This window comes from Panthera onca, chromosome A3 (genome assembly GCF_046562875.1).
Source record: "Panthera onca isolate mPanOnc1 chromosome A3, mPanOnc1 haplotype 2, whole genome shotgun sequence".
Classification (NCBI taxonomy): Eukaryota; Metazoa; Chordata; class Mammalia; order Carnivora; family Felidae; genus Panthera; species Panthera onca.
The window spans coordinates 117885636-117908459 of NC_138341.1; the positions used below are offsets into that span (position 1 = coordinate 117885636).

General features: G+C 40.7%; 1 protein-coding gene across 5 annotated transcripts in view; it reads right to left on the bottom strand.

The window, feature by feature from the left end:
* The window catches only part of MROH8 (maestro heat like repeat family member 8), a 59838-nt gene that overhangs the window by 34205 nt on the left and 2809 nt on the right, over nucleotides 1-22824 (bottom strand). For all 5 annotated transcript variants that reach the window (XR_013554530.2, XR_013554529.2, XM_078444086.2 and 2 more), the window contains exons 2-7: nucleotides 22007-22128; nucleotides 19547-19692; nucleotides 15530-15652; nucleotides 9145-9224; nucleotides 7808-7952; nucleotides 1470-1565 (exon numbers count right to left, since the gene is read on the bottom strand). Coding sequence is in view for 3 of the 5 variants with exons in the window: in XM_078444086.2 (XP_078300212.2) it covers nucleotides 1470-1565; nucleotides 7808-7952; nucleotides 9145-9224; nucleotides 15530-15652; nucleotides 19547-19692; nucleotides 22007-22128 (712 nt within the window). In the remaining 2 variants the exon portion in view is untranslated. The remainder of the gene's footprint in view (nucleotides 1-1469; nucleotides 1566-7807; nucleotides 7953-9144; nucleotides 9225-15529; nucleotides 15653-19546; nucleotides 19693-22006; nucleotides 22129-22824) is intronic.

Consider the following 22824-nt stretch of genomic DNA (forward strand, 5'->3'; position numbering starts at 1 on the left):
TTTATCCTATTCTCCTGTGTTTCTAGCCTTCTGAAATCTCTTCGGAAGGAAAGCAAATCAAGGCTGTGGTATTAAAGAACTCTGAGGATGAGATGGGGCGCCTGGGTGGCGCAGTCGGTTAAGCGTCCGACTTCAGCCAGGTCACGATCTCGCGGTCCGTGAGTTTGAGCCCCGCGTCAGGCTCTGGGCTGATGGCTCGGAGCCTGGAGCCTGTTTCCGATTCTGTGTCTCCCTCTCTCTCTGCCCCTCCCCCGTTCATGCTCTGTCTCTCTGTCCCAAAAATAAATAAAAAACGTTGAAAAAATTTAAAAAAAAAAAAAATAAAAAAAAAAAAATAAAGAACTCTGAGGATGAGAAATTTCATCTGCTTATAACAGTCAGGGAAGGATTCCCAGAGAAGAAAACATTCATAATTAGGAACTTCATAAAGGTTACATTTCATGGCCCCATGTGGCAAAAAAAAAAAAAAAAAAAAAAAAAAGTGGCATTTTAGGTAGAAGAAACAGCTTGGATAAAGCTGCCAACATAGGAAAGTACAAGGCACAACTGGATAAAGGAGAAAGCCAATATGGCTGGAGTGCTGATTTACAAATATAAGAGGAAGGAGAAATAAGGTGAAGGTCAGTTGTGGCAAAGATAAATGTCCATCTGCACTTAGGCACAGATGATTCCTAATAGCTTAAAGGGCTATTCCTTTCTGGGATATCTGCATTTTAATAAGGGGCAAGAGGAACAGATGCTTGAACTGCAGTGAATGCATTCCAATGAGCAAATTCCTAATGATGGAATGGCATATGCTGGAATGGGTACAGGTGAGGACAGGGCGTTATCAATGACCTTGAATCCTGCCTGCTAGGCACCTATTTACTCATTCATGAGGCTCACTCTGTTCTCTGGTCACTGACTGAAACATTGCTATGGTAGTAAGCAATAGTAATTTAAGGAATAATTATAGCAACCTTTTAAGTCACATATTGAAGGCCATTTATTCAATACTCACTGTAATTACTATTTCAATTTAAAAGTAATGAGACTCTGAGAAGGCTCATTTCTGCTGAATTTATAACCACTGAATGGCACAGAGTCAGAATTTGAACCCAAGTCTGACTAAACACTGATAGCTGATACTCTTTTTAATTTTTTTTTTTGTTTGTTTATTTTGAGAGTGGGGGGGGGGGGGGTGAACACAAGCAGGGGAGGGGCAGAGAGGGAGCAAGAGAGAATCCCAAGCAAGCTCCATGCTGTCAGCACAGAGCCCAATGCAAGGCTTAATCAAACAAACTGTGAGATCGTGACCTGAGCCGATATCAAGAGTCGGATGCTTAACCGACTGAGTCACCCACGCGCCCCAATAGCTGATACTCTTAACTATTATGCTATCTCTTAAAACTTAATCCTTTCACATTTTTGTCTGTCACTTTCACCAGTTAATAAAAATAGTTTCCCCTTCTCTCTGATATCCTATTTACCTTAAAAATGGTGTTGAGATTTTCCAAATGTGGGTCTTTTACTACCAAACTCTGGAGCATCTCAGAGAATGCCTGAAGTGTCTGCCTGTAGAGAGACTAAAAAGGCATAGGATCAGTGATGTCCCCCCCCCACACACCCCCGCCATGAAGTTCCCCAACACTATACTTTTTTTGCTTCTATATAGAAGTTTACTTTTCTTTTTCTTTCCAAGTTTTTATTTCAATTCCTGTTAGTTAACAGAGTTTAATATTAGTTTCAGGTGTAAATTTAGTGATTCATCACTTCCATACAACACCCAGTGCTCACCCCAACAAGTGCTCTGCTTAATGCCCATCACCCATCTAGCCCAGCCCCCCCCCTGCCAGTAACACTGTCTCTTCTCTATAGTTAAGAATCTATTTCTTGGGGGGCCTGGGTGGCTCAGTTGGTTGGGCATCCAACTCTTGACTTCAGGTCATGATCTCACGGTTCATGAGTTCAAGCCTTACATCGGGCTCTGTGCTGACAGCATGGAGCCTGCTTGGGATTCTCTCTCTCCCTCTCTCTGTCCCTCCCCAGCTTGCGTTCTCTTTCTTAAAAATAAATATAAACTCTTATTTTTTTTTTTTAAAAAAAAGCCAGTTTCTTGGTTTTCATCTCTTTTCCTTCCCTCCCATGTTCATTTGTTTTGTTCCTTAAATTCCACATATGAGTGAAATCATATGGTATTTGTTTTTCTCTGACTTATTCCACTTAGCATAATTCTCTCGAACTCCATCCACATCTTTGTAAATGGCAAGATTTCATTCTTTTTTATGGCCGAGTAATATTCCATTGCGTGGTGTGTGTGTGTGTGTGTGTGTGTGTGTGTGTGTGTGTGTGTAGACACACCACATCTTCTTTATCCATCTGTCAGTCTATGAATATTTGGGCTCCTTCCATAATTTGGCTATTGGTGATAGTGCTGCTATAAACATCAGGGTGTATTATGTATCCCTTTGAAACTCTATTTTTATATCCTTTGGGTAAATACCTAGAAGTGCAATTGCTGGACCATAGGATAGGTCTATTTTATTTTAATGTTTTTATTTTTAAGCAATCTCTTTACCCAACATGGGGCTTGGGATCAAGAGTCACATGCTCTTCCAACTGAGCCAGCCAGGTGCCCTGTAGGGTAGTTTTATTTTTAACTTCTTAAGGAGCCTTCATACTGTCTTCCAGAATGGCTGCACCCATTTGCATTCCCATCAACTACAATGTACACTTTTAAGGCTCCATTATCTTTGAGTAAAGGCACAGAACCAATGTAAAAGTACTGGGGGGCAGTTTGTGAGCTGAGGTGAAATCATATATTCACTTTATTTATTTTCTTTTTTTATTATTATTTTTTTTACATCACGTCATAGTTAACATATAGTGTAATAATGATTTCAGGAATAGAGTTTAGTTATTCATCACTAAACACTCAGTGCTCATCCCAACAAGTGCCCTCCCTAATGCCCCTCACCCCTTTAGCCCTTCCCCCTACCCAACACCCGGCCAGCAGCCCTCAGTTTGTTCTCTATATTTAAAAGTCTCTTATGGTTTGTTTCCCTCTGTGTTTTTATATTATTTTTGCTCCTCTTCCCTTATGTTCATCTGTTTTGTATCTTAAATTCCACATGAGTGAAGTCATATGATATCTGTCTTTCTCTGACTTATTTCGCTTAGCATAATACATTCTAGTTCCATCCACGTTATTGCAAATGGCAAGATTTCATTATTTAAAATTTTTTTAACATTTATTTATTTTTGAGAGACAGAGAGAGACAGAGCACAGCAGGAGAGGGGCAGAGAGAGAGGAAGACACAGAATCCGAAGCAGGCCCCAGGCTCGCAGCTTCCAGCACAGAGCCTGACATGGGACTTGAACCCACGAACCATGAAATCATGACCTGAGCCGAAGTTGGCACTTAACCAACTGAGCCACCCAGGCACCCCAAGATTTCATTCTTTTTGATTGCCGAGTAACATTCCACTGTGTGTGTGTGTGTGTGTGTATACAACGCATATTATATATACATATATATGTATGTGTGTATATATATATATACACACACCTATATATGTATATATAAAATGTATGTTATATATATATACACACACACACACACACACACACACACACACACACACACCACATCTTCTTTATCCATTCATCAGTCAATGGACATTTGGGGTCTTTCCATACTTTGGCTATTGTCGATAGTGTTGCTATAAACATCGGGGTGCATGTGGCCCTTCAAATGAGCACTCCTGTAAACTTTGGATAAATACCTAGTAGTGCAATTGCTGGGTTGTAGGGTAGTCGTCTATTTTTAATTTTTTGAGGAGCCTCCATACTGTTTTCCAGAGTGGCTGCACCAGTTTGCATTCCCACAGCAGTGCAAAAGGGTTCCTCTTTCTCCACATCCTCGCCAACATCTATTGTTGCCTGAGTTAATTTTAGCCATTCTGACAGGTGTGAGGTGGTATCTCACTGTGGTTTTGATTTGTATTTCCCTGATAATGAGTGATGTTGAGCATTTTTTCATGTGTCTGTTAGTCATCTAGATGTCTTCCTTGGAAAACATGTCTTTTGCCCATTTCTTCACTGGAGTATTTGTTTTTGGGATGTTGATTTTGATAAGTTCTTTATAGATTTTGGATACTAATCCTTTATCTGATATGTCATTTGCAAATATCTTCTCCCATTCCATCTGTTGCCTTTTAGTTTTGCTGATTGTTTCCTTCGCTGTGCAGAAGCTTTTTATCTTGATAAGGTCCCAATAGTTTTGTTTTGTTTCCCTTGCATCTAGAGACATGTCAAGTAAGACGTTGCTTTGGCCGAGGTCAAAGAGGTTGTTGCCTATTTTTTCTCCTCTAGGATTTTGATGGCTTCCTGTCTTACATTTAGGTCTTTCACCCATTTTGAGTTTATTTTTGTGTATGGTGTAAGAAAGTGGTCCAGGTCCAGGTTTTGCATGTTGCTGTCCAGTTTTCCCAACACCATTTGCTGGAGAGACTGTCTTTTTTCCATTGGATATTCTTTCCTGCTTTGTCACAGATCAATTGGCCGTAAGTTTGTAGGTCCATTCTGGGTTCTCTATTCTGTTCCATTGATTTATGTGTCTGTTTTTGTGCTAGTACCATACTGTCTTGATGATTACAGCTTTTTAATACAGTTTGAAGTCTGGAATTGTGATGCCTCCAGCTTTGGTTTTCTTTTTCAGGATCACTTTGGCTACTCAGGGTCTTTTCCGGTTCCATACAAATTTTAGGATTCTTTGTTCTGGCTCTGTAAAGAATGCTGGTGTTATTTTGATAGCGATTGCATTGAATATGTAGATTGCTTTGGGTAGTATCAACATTTTAACAATATTTTTTCTTCCAATCCGTGAGCATGGAATGTTTACCCATTGTTTTGTGTCCTCTTCAATTTCTTTCATAAGCTTTCTATAGTTTTCAGTGTATAGATTTTTCACCTCTTTGGTTAGGTTTATTCCTATGTATTTTATGGGTTTTGGTGCAATTGTAAATGGGATCAATTCCTTGATTTCTCTTTCTGCTGCTTCATTATTGGTGTATAGAAATGCAACCGACTTCTGTACATTGATTTTATATTCTGCGACTTTACTGAATTCATGGATTAGTTCTAGCAGGTTTTTGGTGAAATCTTTTGGGATTTCCACACAGTATCATGTTGTCTGCAAAGAGTGAAAGTTTGACTTCCTCCTTGCCGATGTGGATGCCTTTTATCTCTTTATGTTGTCTGATTGCTGAGGTTAGGACTTCCAATATATGTTGAATAACAGTGCTGAGACTGGACATCCTTATCATGTTCCTGACCTTAGGGGAAAGCTCTCAGTTTTTCCCCATTGAGGATAATATTAGCAGTGGGTCTTTCATATATGGCTTTCATGATCTTGAGGTATGATCCTTATATCATATATAGGATCCATCTATCCTTTTCTTGAGGGTTTTTTTTTATCCCAAAGGACACTGTATTTTGTCAAATTCTTTCTCTGCATCTATGACAGGATCAGGTAGTTCTTATCCTTTTTTTTAAATTAATATAAAGTATAATAGGGGCGCCTGGGTGGCGCAGTCGGTTAAGCGTCCGACTTCAGCCAGGTCACGATCTCGCGGTCCGTGAGTTCGAGCCCCGCGTCAGGCTCTGGGCTGATGGCTCGGAGCCTGGAGCCTGTTTCCAATTCTGTGTCTCCCTCTCTCTGCCCCTCCCCCGTTCAAGCTCTGTCTCTCTCTGTCCCAAAAATAAATTAAAAACATTGAAAAAAAAATATATAAAGTATAATATTGATTGATTTGCAGATTTTGAACCAGCCCTGCATCCCAGGAATAAATGTCACTTGATCATGGTGAAATATTCTTTTAATGTATTATTAGATCCAGTTGGCTAGTATCTTGTTGAGAATTTATGCATCCAGTTTCATCAGAGAAATTGGTCTGTAGTTCTCCTTTTTATTGGGGTCTTTGGTTTTGGAATCAAGGTAATGCTGGCCTCATAAAATGAGTTTGGAAATTTTCTTTCCATTTCTATTCTTTGGAATAGCTTCAAAAGAATAGGTGTTAACTCTTCTTTAAATGTTTGGTAGAATTCCTCTGGAAAGCCATCCAACCCTGGACTTTTGTTTGTTGGGAGATTTTTTTATTACTGATACAATTTCCTTACTGGTTATGGGTCTGTTCAAATTTTCTATTTCTTCCTGTTTGTTTTGGTAATTTATATGTTTCTAGGAATTAGTCCATTTCTTCCAGATTGCCCATTTATTGGCATATAATTTCTCATAAAATTATCTTATTATTGTTTATATTTCTTCAATGTTGGTTGTGATCTCTCTTCTTTCATTTGTGATTTTATTTATTTGGGTCCTTTCCTTTTTCTTTTTGATCAATCTGGCTAGGGGTTTATCAACTTTGTTAATTCTTTCAAAGAACCAGCTCCTGGTTTCATTGACCTGTTCTACTGTTTTTTTGGTTTTGGTATCATTGATTTCTGCTCTGATCTTTATTATTTCCCATCTTCTGCTGGTTTGGGGCTTTCTTTGCTGTTCTTTTTCTAGCTCTTTAAGGTTAGGTTCTGTATTTGAGACCTTTCTTCCTTCTTTAGGAATGCCTGGATTGCTATATACTTCTCTCTTATGACTGCCGTCTGCATCCCAGAGGTTTTGGGCTCTCGTGTTTTCATTTTCATTGGGTTCCATGTACTTTCTAATTTCCTCTTTAATTTCTTGGTTAACCCATTCATTCTTTAGTAGGATATTCTTTAATCTCCAAGTATTTATGGTCTTTCCAAATTTTTCTTGTGGTTGATTTCAAGTTTCACAGCATTGGAGTCTGGAAATATGCAAGGTATGATCTCGATCTTTTTGTACTTGTTGAGGGCTGATTTGTGTCCCAGTATGTGATCTATTCTGGAGAATGTTCCATGTACAATATATTAATTTTAAATAGACATTTCAGCCTTATTGGGAACACAGTTAACCGATTCTAACTACAGTTGGGAAATTAGGGTCATCAAAATAGTTTTAAAGTGTGACTTGTGACTTTTTCTGACATCTTGCATTTTTTTTAAAGTGATCTCTACTCCAAACATGGGGCTTGAACTCATGACCCTGAGATCAAGAGTCCCCTGTTCTACAGACTGAGCCAGCCAGGTGCTCCTTCCTTCTGACATCTTGAAACAAAGGGGACTTAAGTCCCCTTTGGCAACTGCTTTACCAACCAGTTTACTAGCTGCAGATGAAAATCAAGGCCTTTGCATTTTTTTTCCCTCTCTGCCTGAAAGCTTCCCCTCCAGAGATATTCATACCATCTTTTCAACAGTCCCTTCATCAGGAAGACTTTCCCTAACCACCTACGTAAAAAAGCCCCTGTGCCTCCCAATCACACTACTCTTTATCCTCCTCTTTCCCTGTTTTATTTTTTTCATAGCACTTTACTACCACCAGATATGATATTTATCAGTGGTCTGTATCTCTGCACTGGGATGTAAGCTCCCCAGATTAGAGAGTGTAGTGTTGTATTTCTGTTGCCTCTCATGATACTTAGCACATGATAATCCTAAATATCTGCCAAGTATATGGACCATTCCCACCTACTTCAAAGTCAAAAGCCAAGAGAAAAAGAAAGAAAGAAAGAAAGAAAGAAAGAAAGACAAAAAGGAAAAAAAAAGCTATTTAATTTAACTCCCTATTTTATTCACCAGATTTGGCTTAAATGATTTTTGGCTGGTTCCAAAAAATCAAATGCACTATCAAAGGCCATGATCAGCTGACGCTGTGGATGGCACGTTATTAAAGCAAAGCATGAGTTACTACCTCTGTGTTGTAGGATCCACTTGGCACGATTTCCTCCAGCTGGGTAAGAGTCTTTACAGGGGGCAGAGTGATTATACTTTTTGTGAGAAGACTGAAAAAGTCAGCTCGATCTTCAGAGCCAAGTAGCAAATGGACATCTTGGTAACTAAAAAAAGACAGTTTGGGAGTAGTGAGCTGGGAAGAATCTGATTTGACATTGATAAGCAGGGACCCAAGAGGAAAGGGTGGGCCAATTGGTGTATCATTCTTTTTTTTTTTTTTTTTTTACCCCTCTACTAGTTATTTTATTTTATTTATTTTTTTTTTTATTTTATTTTTTAATATATGAAATTTTCTGTCAAATTGGTTTCCATACAACACCCAGTGCTCATCCCAAAAGGTGCCCTCCTCAATACCCATCACCCACCCTGCCCTCCCTCCCACCCTGCCCTCCCTCCCACCCCCCATCAACCCTCAGTTCAATTGGTGTATCATTCTGATGGAAGAGACAAATGGCATGCTTGTTAGCCTGTTTAGACAAATCTCATAAAAGGTTAGAGGAAGAGTTTCAGGGCTCAGAGGCTCCATCCTTCTCCCCTCTCCCTCCCCGCCTTCCCAAGAGGTTACTGGAGTGACATCCTTCCAGGGTTTTTCCAGTTCGACCATGGAGAAAAGCCTGCTACAGTCTAACATAGTAAACCACAACTTGCCAAAGGGTGTTCTGCTGAACATTTATTAGTTTGGAGAATGGTGGGTTGAGCCAAGTTCAAAAATACTTTTCAACTACAGGGGTGAGTGAGTGGCTCAGTTGGTTGACTCCTGATTTCAGCTCAGGTCATAATACCAGGGTCGTGGGATCAAGTTCTGCATCAGGCTCTGTGCTGAGTGTGGAGCATGCTTAAGATTCTCTCTCTTTCCCTCTGCCCCCCTCCCCTGCTTGTGCTCTCTCCAGATATATAAAAAATAAATATGAAAAAAACTTTACAGGATTTCTTGGGATCGTTAATAAGTTAGTATGCCATACAAATCTCCAAGAAAGACAAACAGCAGGCCCCTCCAAATTTCTTGGACTATGGAACTGTACTGTCATGAAACATAAATGAGAGTAACTTTCCAATGAATATACTTTGGACAAAACTGAACTCCAAAGAGGTTCCAATAAGGTCTTTCAGATATGGACGGTAGCATATATGAAATCAAATTTCTTACACACACACACAAAACATGGATTTGGCTTCCCCTTCCCTACATAAACTGTTTGCAAAAGTTCAAAATATGGAACATGTCAGTTGGCTCTGGTATTGACCCTGAATGAAAAACTGGGGCATGTGTAGTGGGCGGGGGCATATGGGTATCACCTGAGGTCAGCAATGGTGACAAAGACCTCCTGGTGCACAGGGCTGAAGAGATATTGCAGAAGCTCCTCTTCTACCAGCATCTGCAATGAGAGGGAAAGAACTTTAAAGAGTCAAGAATGTGCCAAGTCCTTGGGCCAGATGATCAGAGATGTAGATGGCCTGCAAGAACAACAGCAGGAACTTCATGGGGCCCTGCTCCTTTGTTCCACAGGACTGGCAGCAGGACAGTGGCCAGGCTAGAAGATTATTCTCTGGAGCCAGAGCCTGAGGCCTGGCTCTGCCTCTTACTAGCCATTTGAGCTGACACAAGTTATTTAACCTCCTGTATCTCAGTTTCCTCATCTGTAAAATGAGGTGGTAACAGTACTATTTGCCATCACAGGGTGGTTGTGGATACTAAAGGAGCTAGTTCATAATACTTAGTAGCCCTTGATAACTGTTAGTGTCTGTTATTCATCATTTTTATTACTTGTGATTATTTCCAGCTGAGGCATCTGAACCCCTGTTTCTACTAAACAGCACTCTGCTATAGTGCCTAATATTATTATGTTGGCTGTCCTAGAAAAGGACTAGCTTTCCAAAGTCCACATTGGCAGAGGGAAAGCTGCCTTGCTTTGTTGGAAGTATCTGCAGAGTGACAGAGAAGAAAAAACAGAGATGTTAGGAGCTAGACAGCAGCTGGGTTTGGGCACTGGCTCTGCCACCCACTCCTTGTGGGACCCTGAATGTATTAACTTCCCTGGGCCTGACTTTCCTTATCTGTATAGAAATTCGTCTCAGGAGCTGATATAAATAGCAAATGTAAATGGTTGTACTGGAAGCCTTGTTGGATTGTCTAGCCAGACTCTTTGGAAACTGGGTCATAGGAATGCGTACCTCACAGCCATGTTTCTGCTAAGTCGTCCTGTCCCACTAACCCCAGCTTATCCAGAAAGGAGTACACACTAAGGTCAATTAGATTCTTTGTCTCAGCACTCTGGAATTGAGACCACGAGCTTCAATCTCAGTGTAGCTGGCCTATTAAGAGGAGAAAATTTTAAATTTGGGAACACTGTGCCCTATGAACAGGGTAACAGAGAGGGAGAATTTGGGGAAGAGAGGTGAGGGGGAGAGACAGAGAGAAATGAAAATGTATGCAAAGGAGCAAAGATAAGAGATGGAGAGAAAGTTCTGAGTATGTGAACTCTGGGAGCACTCAGTTCTCAGAACTAAGAACAAATCTCCCCTTTTGTGTTTCAGCTGTCTTGAGTGGATTTCTCTTACCTGCCACCAAAAAGCCTCACCGGGAACTTAGAATAGTGTCCAGGAGGCAGTGCTCAATAAATATTACTGTGTTCTCTTTCTTGCCCCTTCCCAACTTTTCTCTTTCTCTTCTCACTTTCCAACGCTGGTCAGATTTTGCTGGTGGCCTGATGCTCTTCCTTATTTCCTCAAGGAGTTCACTTAATTTTATGGCTTTATAGTCTAGAAGGGACAAAGCATAAGACTCTGCCTTCAGCCCCCCAGGGCTCTCCTTGCCCACATCTAGTTATCTCAAGGGCATCACCACTAAGATCACTGCTCTGACCTGAAAACTTGGTGTTTAAAAGTGAGTTCATTATCTTTCCCCTCAAAGGACACACCTTCCCAGCATTCCATTGTTATCAATGGTGCTCTTTCCCAGGGCTCATAAAAGACATGATTTCTTTTTCTGCTTTATTCATTCCCCACATCCAATCAATCATGAGCTGCCTGTTCTGCACAATATCTGATTCTCCGTTCCTGCAGCCACACCCCTCACACTGGATGAAGGCAGCACCTCTTAACTACACCACCAGGCCTACGATCCCTTTTTACAATCAGTTGGGTATGCAAGTCTTATTATTTGTTCACAATTATGCTAACCACTATGGGGAATTCAGAAGTGAGAGGCTATTTTTTGTTTGTAAAGTATTTGTGTAGTAGAAACCTCTTGGGTGACTATCCAGAGCACAGCAATCATTCTTTCTCTGGGAACTGCCTCCAATACACAGACAGGGATGCCCAGAAATCATGTCATTACTATATGATGCTGCCCCCAAACATACCTAATTGATGAAGGAGTGGAGAACAGACCCAGTCTGAGCCAATTGGATTCCCTCTCCCAGAATCTGGAATTTTAATTTTTTTAATGTTTATTTGTTTTTCAGAGAGAAGGAGAGAGAGAGAGAGAGAGAGAGAGAGAGGGAGCGCAAGCTGGGGAGGGGCAGAGAGAGAGGGAAACACAGAATCTGAAGCAGGCTCCAGGATCTGGGCAATCAGCACAGAGCCCGATGTGGGGCTTGAACCCATGAAATGCAAGATCATGACCTGAGCCGAAGTCAGACACTGAACCCAAGACTGAGCCATCCAAGCGCCCCCCAGAATTTGGAATTTGAGAATGACAGACACAGATTGAGAGCTGCTAGAGGTTTGAGTCATAGTCACTGGAGAGCAACCCCTGCCTTTGAGACCCCAGGAGTTGTCCTGGAACATGCTCTTCTGGAGGCTTGATTGTTAAACCTCTTCCTCAGAGTCTAAGAGAGATATCCCAGCATGCTGTTTTTGTTTTTTCTTTTAACTTAAGTGAGCCAGAGTTGATTTGTATTGCTTTCTCCAACAAGAATCTTAACAAGTCTTAACAAAATGACAGAGTTTGTCTCAAAGGCCTTAACGAAAGCCAGACAGATATTACTGTCTCCATTTTTCAGGTGGAGCTAGAGGTTCAGAGAAGCTAAATGATTTGTCTAAGATCACATGGGTTGTGCTTGACAGAACTGGAACTAGAATTATGTCTTCTAATTCCTAAAATAGCTCTCTTTCCTCTCCACCATTCTGTTTCAGGGAGCTCAAACTCTCACTGGCACAAATGGACAGGCTTTTCATATTAGTTCAGTCTACTATGAACTGCCCATCCTCTGAAATCCTTCAGCATTTATTACCCATACAACTGAACAGTCTTCTGACACATCATTCTCATCCATTGCCTGCCTTGCTGCTCAAGTAAATACAGTGCCTGTTCAATACTAAGTGTACCTTTATTTACCAAACAACAAAATAGTAGCTGGGTTTTGTGGAGGACCCCAGGTACAGAATTAGGGTAGAGCCCCTAGCAGGCAGAGGAGAAGTAAGAGGCACTAAGGACAGGTGTGCCTCCATTAAAATTCCAGTAGAGTAGGTCTTAGTGCCTGTGTCTGCTGTTGGCCACCAACAGCATCTAAAAAGCACCCCCACTGCTATTCTGCTTATTTCTAGAACCCTGGCCTGGACAGAGCTACGTAGTAATTTGCCAGTCAAAGCCCCTACCCACTGGTCCCTTCTGTCTATCCTATCCATCACATCCTTCAAGCTTAATCAGAAGATCTATCTGGATTAATTTCACATCAATCTTATCATTTTTTTATTTATTTATTAAAATTTTTTTTTTAATTTTTATTTTTTTGAGAGACAGAGTGCAAGTGGGAGGGGCAGAGAGAGAGGGAGATACAGAATCCGAAGCAGGCTCCAGGCTCTGAGCTGTCAGCACAGAGCCTGATGTAGGGCTTGAACTCGTGAACTGTGAGATCATGACCTGAGCTGAAGTCGAGTGCTTAACCAACTAGCCACCCAGAGGCCCGATCTTATCATTTCTTTACTCTACATCCCAGTTGCCATTGCATTTTTTCTTTTCTATTAAAGTTCTCAACAGAATTTTTACAGCTTTTTTGACTTTGAGATAATAGACATACAATAAACGATACATATTTAAGTGTATAGTTTGATGATTTTGACTTATGTGTACATCCATGAAACACCATCACCACAATCAAGATAATAAACATATGGGGGTGTACGGGTGGCCCAGTCGGTTAAGCATCCAACTCTTAACTTTGGCTCAGGTCATGATCTCACGGCTTGTGAGTCTGAGCCCCCCATCAGGCTCTGCACTGACGGCACAGAGCCTGCTTGGGATTCTGTCTCCCTCTCTCTCTCTCTCTGCCCCTCCCGGGCTTGCTCTCTCTCTCTCAAAATAATAAAAATAAACCAAAAAAAAAAAGAAGACAATGAACATATGGATCACTCCCTAAAGTTTTTACTTTGTAACTTCTCACTCCTGTTTCTCCCCACTCTACTCCTATTTTCAGGTAACCACTGATCTGATGTCACCTTACATAAGTTTGCATTTTCTAGAATTTTATATAAATGGAATCATATGACATAGATCTTCTTTTTCTGGCTTCTTTCACACAGCATGATTATTTTGAGATTCATTCAAGTTGTAGCATGTATCAATAGTTTGTTCCTTTTTATTGCTGGATAGTATTCCATCGTAAGGATATACCATAATGTGTTTATCCATTCATCTGTTGATGGACATTTGCTTCCAGGGTTTAGCTATTACGAATTGAACTTCTATGAACATTTGTGTACATGTTTTTGTTTGGGCACGTGCTTCATTTTACCTAGGAGTGGAACTGCCGGGTCATATGGTCAGTATTTAATGTTCTAGTGGGTGTATAGTTGAATCTCACTGCGGTTTTAATTTGCTTTTCCCTAGTCACAGTGAGGGAACGTCTTTTCATATGCTTATTTATAAATCTTCTTTCGTGGAGTATCATAATAGATCTTTTCCCCCATCCTTTCCATATTCTGTTCATAGCTTCTTTGGTTCTTTTTATTTAAATACTGAGGAGGCATGCATTGGTATGGGTCATGAGAAGACTGGCAAATGCCTTACTATTCTTCTTTATAATGGATTTCCCCTCCCTGTAGGTTACTCAGCAGAAGTGCCTCTCCTCTTAGGTACCTCTCTTCTTGGTTTTTGGGAGCTGTACTCTTTTATTCCCTGCACATGGACTTTCAGGGAATTTGTAGACTTGTCCAGTGATGCAATGATCCATGCAATTCTCTCATGGACACCAACTACCTTTAATTCTAGGTTATACCCCTTCTTAGCTCAAATTTTGGTTGATACCTGACAGTGGGTATTTTACTACTGGCAGGACAGATCTAGATGCACGGGATGGGGAAATTCAGTGTACTTTTGCTGTTTGTGACTTGCATTTGTGGATCTTCTGAGCTGGCTGGTTGAAAATGTGGCAACCCACTGCTGCCCATTCTTGTAGAAGTGAGATTCTGGAATTGTGACATTTTTTTGGGTCCTGTGGCTGCCTATCACCCTCTTTCTATGGAGTGAAGCTGAGTAGGAAACTGTATTCATTCTTAAATCTGCATTAATATCATTTTACTCTTCTTGATGTATTAGTTGGAATAGTTCTCAACCTATTTATGAAGTGTGGTCCCTTCCAAATGGACTGTAAACTCTTGGAGGGCAAAGATGAATACTTCCAGGAAATTTGTATACTTCATTAAAGTACCACAGTGTTCTAAATACAGAAGACCCTTGATAACTGTCTACTGCTTAACAAACCTGTTATCTGGTTAGCCTTCAATTCTGAAAACTAATCATCAGTCTAATTAGCCTTATAGATTTGTGGGTTGGAAAAAAAACAAACTACTCATTTTCCTGGAGTGTGTGAGAAATCTCAGATTCAGAATTTTAGGCTTCAGAGAAACTGAAGGGGATATTTCATAGATGAGAAAAGTAAAGCATCAAAAAGTTAAACACTTGCTTAAGTGCATCACCTCCTTTGTAAAGCCCTTCTGGAACTTTTGACATGGAATCGACCATTCACTAACTCCTCCATACTCATACTATACTTTTTAAAACTTTTGTCACAGTCCCCAAGACACTTGATTATACCTTGCTTGGCTTTAGGAACAGGACTCATGTCTTATCTTTGTAGCCTCAATTCCCCGACACTGCCTGGAACTATGAGGCACTCAATCAGTCAATAAATGAATGTGGCTGAGTGTGGCTGGAGTTAAGTATAAATACAACAGTAAAATGAATACAACCATGTTTCTCAAATGTAAAATATGTTTTAGGTATCATGCTACATGACTTACATTTATTTCTTATTTGGTACTCTCAATAGCTCTGTGAAGTATACAGCTATTCTTATTTTATAGATGAGGAAACTGAGGTGCTGAGAAGTTAAATAGCTTCCCAAAGGTCACACAGCTAGAAAGAGGCAGAGCTGGCACTTGAACTTAGGCATCTGATTATAGAGTTTGCCTCACAACTATAGCGTGATTAACGAGAATGCAGTGCTGTCCTTTCTGAGAATTTTAAATGTTGTTCCTCTCCTTTCTACTCATCTTTTAGTTGGTTTTCAAGGGTATTTATATTTGTGGAGATTCCTGAGTATTTCTCCTCCATGCACAGATATTGATATGAAAGAGGCCAAGGGATTTGATAATCTATACAAAGCCACTAAAACATTTGTTAGTCAAGTCACTGATTCTGTGTGGTCCTGATAATTTGTGATAAGGTCACAATACTTACATTTAGGATATGCACAATGTCCTCTATGTGGCTGTGGATGAATGCTCCTACGGTTTCATCATAAGGTAAAGCTCGGCTGAGAGAAGACAAAGATCTTAGGAATGTCAGCTTCTCAAGTTCACTCTGAATTTGTGGAAAAATGACCAAAACACAATTACATATTATAATCTCACTTGATAATTGTAGAGGGCTTTTAAAAAATGTTTGTTTATTTATTTTGAGAGACAGGGAGAGCACATGTGGGAGGGGCAGAGAGAGAGGGGAAGAGAGAATCTCAAACAGGCTCTGCACCATCAGTGTGGGGCTTGATGCAGGGCTCAAACTCACAAACCATGAGATTATGACCTGAGCAGAAATCAAGAATTAGATGCTTAACTAACTGAGCCACCCAGGCACCCCTGTAGAGGGCATTGGGGAAGTTTCCTGTAATGTTTCAAACATCTGACATCTCATTAATTCTAGCATCAGTCTTTTATTATAAGTAATGAATAAATTACAGGGGAATGAAATTCCTCATCTGCTGGTCCTGCTTGGGCTTACGATTTAGTTTTCCCTCTCAGCTAGATTAAATGCTAAATTACTAACTGCTCCATGATGGCTCTCCCCACCTTTAGTCTTTGCTTCCCCACCTACCCACCCTGTCCGTATACTGATTAACTGATTAAACTTTCTAAATGTGACCTTTGATGCTGTTACTTCCAGCTCTCGCTCTTTTTTTTAGTTTTTATTTGAGAGAGAGAGGGAGAGAGAGAGACCATGAGCTGGGGAGAGGGGCAGAGAGGGAAAGGGGGAGAGAGAGAGAGACAGACAGAGAGAGAGACAGAGAGAGAGACTGAGAGAGAGAGAGAATCTTAAGCAGGCTCCAGGCTCAGCGTGCAGCCCGATGTGGGGCTCAAACCCATGACGCAGGATCATGACCTGAGTCTATATTAAGAGTCAGACACTCAAACAACTAAGCCACTCAGGTGCCCCACTTCTAGCTCTCTTCATGCCATTAAAGATTATTTTGAGACTTTAAGGGTTCCTATTAAAATGCAAGATCTTGGGAGCCTGGGTGGCTCAGTAGGTTGAGCCTTCAACTCTTTTTTTTTTTTTTTTTTTAATATTTGAGAGAGAGAGAGAGAGAGACAGAGCACAAGCTGGAGAGGGGCAGAGAGATGGAGACAGAATCCGAAGCAGGCTGCAGGCTCCAAGCTGTAAGCTGTCAGTATAGAGCCCGACGTGGGGCTCGAACTCACAAGCAGTAAGATCATGACCTGAGCCAAAGTCAGACGCTTAACGGACTGAGCCACCCAGGCGCCCCGAGCCTTCAATTCTTGATATTGGCACAGGCCATGATCTCACTGTCCATGAGACAGACCCTAAATGGGGCTCTGTGCTGACAGTGAGGAGGCTGCTTGGGATTCTCTCTCTCTGACCCTCCATACCCCCTGACCCCCTGCTTCCACATGCATGCATGCTCTCTATCTCTCTCAAAAGAAGTAAATATTTTTAAAAAACAAGTCATTATTTGAAGAATAAAAATCTTTTGTATTATTCTTTTCCTGATTATAAAAGTAGTATCTATCACAGAAACCTTGAAAAATAAAGTATAAAGAAGATAGTAAAAGATACCAATAATTTCACAATCTTGAGAGAATTTCTTCTAATCTTTCTCTACTGGGCTAGAGATAGTATAAACTGGTATAAGCTCGCTGGACAGCGAGTAGCAATACATACAGCCAGAAGCTCACTTCATGGCCTAATTCTTTCTCATCTAGATTAGTACAACAATCCAACATTGAGTTTCCCTGCTCCAGTTTGCTCCCCTCCAATCTATTTCCCTAGCCATCACCAGATTCATCTTTATTAAGTGCAAATTTGATCAGGTAACTCCCTATCAAGTATCTTTCAGTAGAACCCATGGAGGTCAAGGCTCTCCCAGTGTGACCCCAGCTAACCTCTTCAAATTCATACCATGCTATCATGGTATTTGTGATACTCTGACAAAACTATCTTCTTATTCATCTATTTTCCTGCCTGGTTGTGGGTTCAGATCAAGGCAGGGAATGGATTTTCTTTTTTTTTTCAATTCACTGCAGCAATGCAATCCCTATATTAATTACAAAGAAATGCTTTATATAAAGCTCTGCTGCCATGAAGTGTAAAGAACAGTTTAAGTCAAAAGTGAAGACCAACAGGGGTGCCTGAGTGGCTCTGTCGGTTTAGTGTCCGACTTTAGCTCAGGTCATGATCTTACTGTTTGTGAGTTCAAGCCCTGCATCAGGCTCTGTGCCGACAGCTCAGAGCCTGCAGCCTGCTTTGTCTCCCTCCCTCTCTCTTTCTCTCTCAAAAATAAATAAACGTTAAAAAAAAAAAAGTGAAGACCAACATTCTGGCTTTAAGTGTTTAAAAAAATTTTTTTTTAATGTTATTTATTTTTGAGAGAGAGAGAGAGAGAGATGGAGTGTGAGCAGAGGAGGGGCAGAGAGAGAGAGGGAGACACAGCATCCGGGCAGAGACAGAGAGGGAGACACAGCATCCAAAGCAGGCTCCAGGCTCTGAGCGGTCAGCACAGAGCCTGACGTGGGGCTTGAACCCACAAACTGTGAGATCATAACCTGAGCCGAAGTCGGACACTTAACCAACTGAGCCACCCAGGCGCCCCTAAAAAATTTTTAATTAGCATTATACATAAAGGAAATGTAAAGCTTGAATAATTTTTACAAACCCAAACATCTGCATATATATATTCAAAGAAAATGAAATCTGGATCTCAAAGAGACTTCTGCACTCCCAGGTCGACCGCAGCCTTATTCACAACAGCCATGATATGGAAACAACCTAAGTGTCTGTTGACAAATGACACACACTTTCGATACTGTCACTTAAACATACCAGGCTTCTCTCAGTTCATAAAACATGCTCTTCTCCTTTCTGCCTCAAGGTTGTTAAACATACCATGTCCTATTTCTGGAATACTTTCTCCAATTCTAACTTCTCCTAGTTTCTCCTAGTCATTCCTCAGATCTGAGCTCAAGGTGTCCTTCCTCAGAAATGCCCAAGGTTGGGGCGCCTGGGTGGCTCAGTCGGTTAAGCATCTGACTTTGGCTCAGGTCATAATCTCGCGGTCTGTGGGTTCGAGCCCCGCATCAGGCTCTGTGCTGACAGCTCGGAGCCTGGAGCCTGTTTCAGATTCTGTGTCTCCCTCTTCCTCTGACCCTCCCCTGTTCATGTTCTCTCTCTCTCTGTCTCAAAAATAAATAAATGTTAGAAAAAAAAATTAAAAAAAAAGAAATGCCCAAGGTTAAGATAAATTCTTCTGTTATGTGCTCTCACAGAATAAACTAATGAATAGAATGTTTTGCCTGGACAACAGAATACTGTGCTAAGTAGGAAAATATAGATCTATAGCTATTGACCTAGAAAACTTTTTTCCTCCCACCATCTCTGATGTTTATTTTTCTATAATTACATGCATTTTAAAAATAATTTTTTATTTTATTTTTTTTTATGTTTTATTCATTTTTGCGGGAGAGAGAAAGAGACAGAGCACGAGCAAGGGAGGGGCAGAGAGAGGGGGAGACACAGAATCTGAAGCAGGCTCCAGGCTCTGAGCTGTCAGCACAGAGCCTGACACGGGGCTTGAACCCATGAACCGCAAGATCATGTCCCGAGCCAATGCTGGATGCTTAACCAACTGAGCCACCCAGGCACGCCTAATTACATGCATTTATATGTGTTGAAGAAAAAGACTGAAAATAAATACACTAAAATGTTAACATTAGTTATCTTAGGAGAGTGGGATTTGTAAAGACTTTTATTTTTATTTTCTTCCTTTAATAGGAATTTTATAGTTTTTATAAACATAAGTATAAATACAATTTATAAATGTATATACGTATATTATCAAAATATAATCATAAATAAGTTTTATAGTCTAGAACATCAGTTATATTTGCATGTTAACAAATGTTTAAAATATTTGTTAAAATGGAGGAATAAGTTGGATAACTAGGTAAGACTGCTTGCGCATACCTGTAGGTCACCATTAAAAAACTCCTGGATAGACTGGATCAGCCTCTCAACAATGGGCTCACTGAGGGGGCCTTGTTGGGTCAGGCGTCTGAAGCTATCTGTGAGCGATTCCTGAGGGAGTCCAGCGATGTCAGAGATGTCCGAGTCTAATACCAAAACGAACACAGCAGGTGATGCCTCCATACTACGTAAAGTTATACAGTCTAGTGGGGAGAGCCACTGGACATCAGGTTAGGCATGTCCTGGTCTCACCTTTACTATCTGCTCTGCAACCTTGACTAAGTCCCTTCTGCTGAGTCTCAATTTTCTCAATTACAAATTCAACATTCTTTAAGGGCCTCCTAAGCTACAAAAACCTTTAAGTGTGAGCTATGACAGAGTGGTTAAGAGCACGGACTTTATATCTCAGTTTGAGACTAATTTGAATCCTGGCTCTACTACTTATTAGTTGTATAATCTTTATCAAGTTAGTTTGCCTCTTGGAACCTTAGTTTCCTCACCTGTAAGACAGGGTTATTATGAGGATTAAGTGAGGTAATAAATACAAAAGACTTATCTCAGTATGTGGCCTCCAATAAGCATTTAAATAGTAGATATTATTAAAAAGTCTATGACTCTGGGGTGCCTGGGTGGCTCAGTCGGCTAAGCATCTGACTTCGGCTCAGGTCATGATCTCGCAGTCTGTGAGTTTGAGCCCTGCATTGGGCTCTGTGCTGGCAGCTCAGAGCCTCGAGCCTACTTTGGATTCTGTGTCTCCCTCTCTTCTCTCTCTGCCCCTCCCCTGCTCATGCTCTGTCTCTCTCTCTCAAATATAAACATTAAAAAAAAAAAAGTCTATGACTCTGTAGTGACAAGAGCTTAAAATATAGTAGCAGCCCCTTGTTGATCTCTCCCTACTGGACCAGGTTGCAGTAAATGTCTGAAGTCTCTCCTTCCAGACCTGGGATATACTTTGATTAAGAGCACAGGCTATGGAGTAGGTCTGCCTAGGCTTGGATCCTTGCTCTGCCTCTTTCTAGCATTCTGACCTTGTACGATCTTACTTTCTCTGGACATATTTCTTCATTTCCAAAATGGGGATGATAATAGAGCCTACCTCATTTGGTTGATACAGAGCTAGCACCAAGGAAGTGTTGGTAAATATTATTCCTTTGCTGAGTGACAATTATGGTGGCATCCTTCCCCTCTTCGTATTGCTTTGCATCCTTACCTCCTCTATTTTCCTAAAACAAATCTCTTATTCTTGTCAGGGAAACAGTCTTACTATTTCCCCCTTTATGTAACCCATCATCTGAGGGTTTCTACCACCCTTCTTCTGTACACTTTTTGGTCTCCTGAATTATAGCTTCTCCTGCAGATTCCTGCAGCTCACTGTCACATTCTTCTCATGCACTAGAAGCCCTGTTCTCATTCACCTCTCATCTTTGCATGGGCTTTCCTTCTCTCTGCATGTTTCTCCTTCTTCCCCACCTTCCCTACTTCCTACCCTGTTTGCCTAGCTAGCACCCACTCATCTTTCAGGGCTCTGTGCCAGGATGCCTTTCTTAAATCCTCTCTTTGCCCGTTTTGACTAAGTATCCTCCTAGCTGCTAAAAAACCTCTTTCTATTTGTTCCCTATCCCCACTCCCAATCATCCATATTAAACTGAGTTCCAGTCATTTATTTATAAGTTTGTTCTGTTCACTAGTAGATCTCCAGCAGCTGGATCAGCGTTTATAGCATAGTAGGGCTTCAATAAATATTTGTTGATTGAGTGTAGAAATGAGTAAATGTAGTTCCTAAATAGTCTTTCCTGTCTCATGCACATGCTATTATATCCACCTGGAATGCTCCTTCCTCTACTTCTTGCATGGGTTGTTCTTTCATATCCTGGAGGACTCCTTCAGGTTTGAACCACACCATATCAGATAGGTGTTCTCTGACGACCATGGCTTAAAATCGGTTCCCATCTCCCTTACTTTTTGTCTCAGCCCTTTGTATAATTCTTCTAGAGTATGAACTACAGCTCATACTTTATTTGATATGTTTACTTTTTTTGGTCCTTTCCAGCAAATTCTTTGAGGACAGGGAACATGTCAATCTCGTTCATTACTGTATACTCAGCCACTGGTACTCAATGAATGTTTGTAGAATAAAAGATAGATATTCTGTAGCCCCATCAAGTTTCCACCTACAACCATCTTTCTCTTATCAGAATCCTTCCAGCACCTAGACTCTGTGCAAGTCTGCAGGATTGCCTGTCACAGTTTCCTATATGTCTACACAAATATATTTTATCTCATTTTGCCAACCATATTCCAAGCTCTTAAATGCAGGGACCAAATTCATTGTCAAAGTCTAGTTGAGGGCTCTTATCCAGCAATGTGACTTGAAAAGTCCCTGCCAAAAATAAAATAAAATAAAATACATAAATAAATAAATAAATAAATAAATAAATAAATATCCTTTCCTCCTTTCACCTGTAAGTTCAAGGCTACTTGCATCTTTTTTAACATCCTCTAAATTGCTCAGCTGCAAATCCACACTTCCTGAATCATTGTCAGAAGCACAGGGGATCACTATTTCTTCTCGACTACAGATCCTAGGAATGAAGAGGGGATTAGAAAGGTTAGTATTTTAGGACTGCTTCCATGTCATCACTCAGGTGAAAGCTTAAATGTCACCTTCTCAGAGAAGCATTTACTGGTCACCAGTCTAAGTGAAGTAGCCTCTCCCCACGCAGTCCCACAGCTGTTTTCTAATTTTTTTTTCATAGTATTTAACCATTACCTACAACTATCAAGTTCATTTGTGTTTGTTTGTTGACTGTCTCCCATCAGACTGTAAGCTCCATGAGGAAAGAAACCTTCTCTACACAGTCATGGCTGTATTCCCAGCACCTAGCACATTGTCAGCCTCATGGGGCATGAATGGATAGGTAAGAAATACCATGCTGCTGTTAAAAGAAACTGAGGTAGAACAATTTCCCCTTCCCTATCTCCCTTACCCTTTCCTACTTTTTGTTTCTATAGCATGCAATACCTTTTAATGTATCATTCACTTACTTATGATATTGTTTATCATCTCCTCCTGCAAAAAATGTAAGTTCCATGAAGCCAAGGATCTTTGGCTGCTTTGTTCACGAATGTATTCTAAGAGACTAGAATACTGCCAGGCACAAGATAATGTTCAATAAAAACTGAGTGACTGAATAGATCTCTATTTTCTCAATGTTTAGCATATAGTAATGAATGAAAAGGCAAGTTGTCGAGCAATGTGTGTAAACTGTGTGTGTACA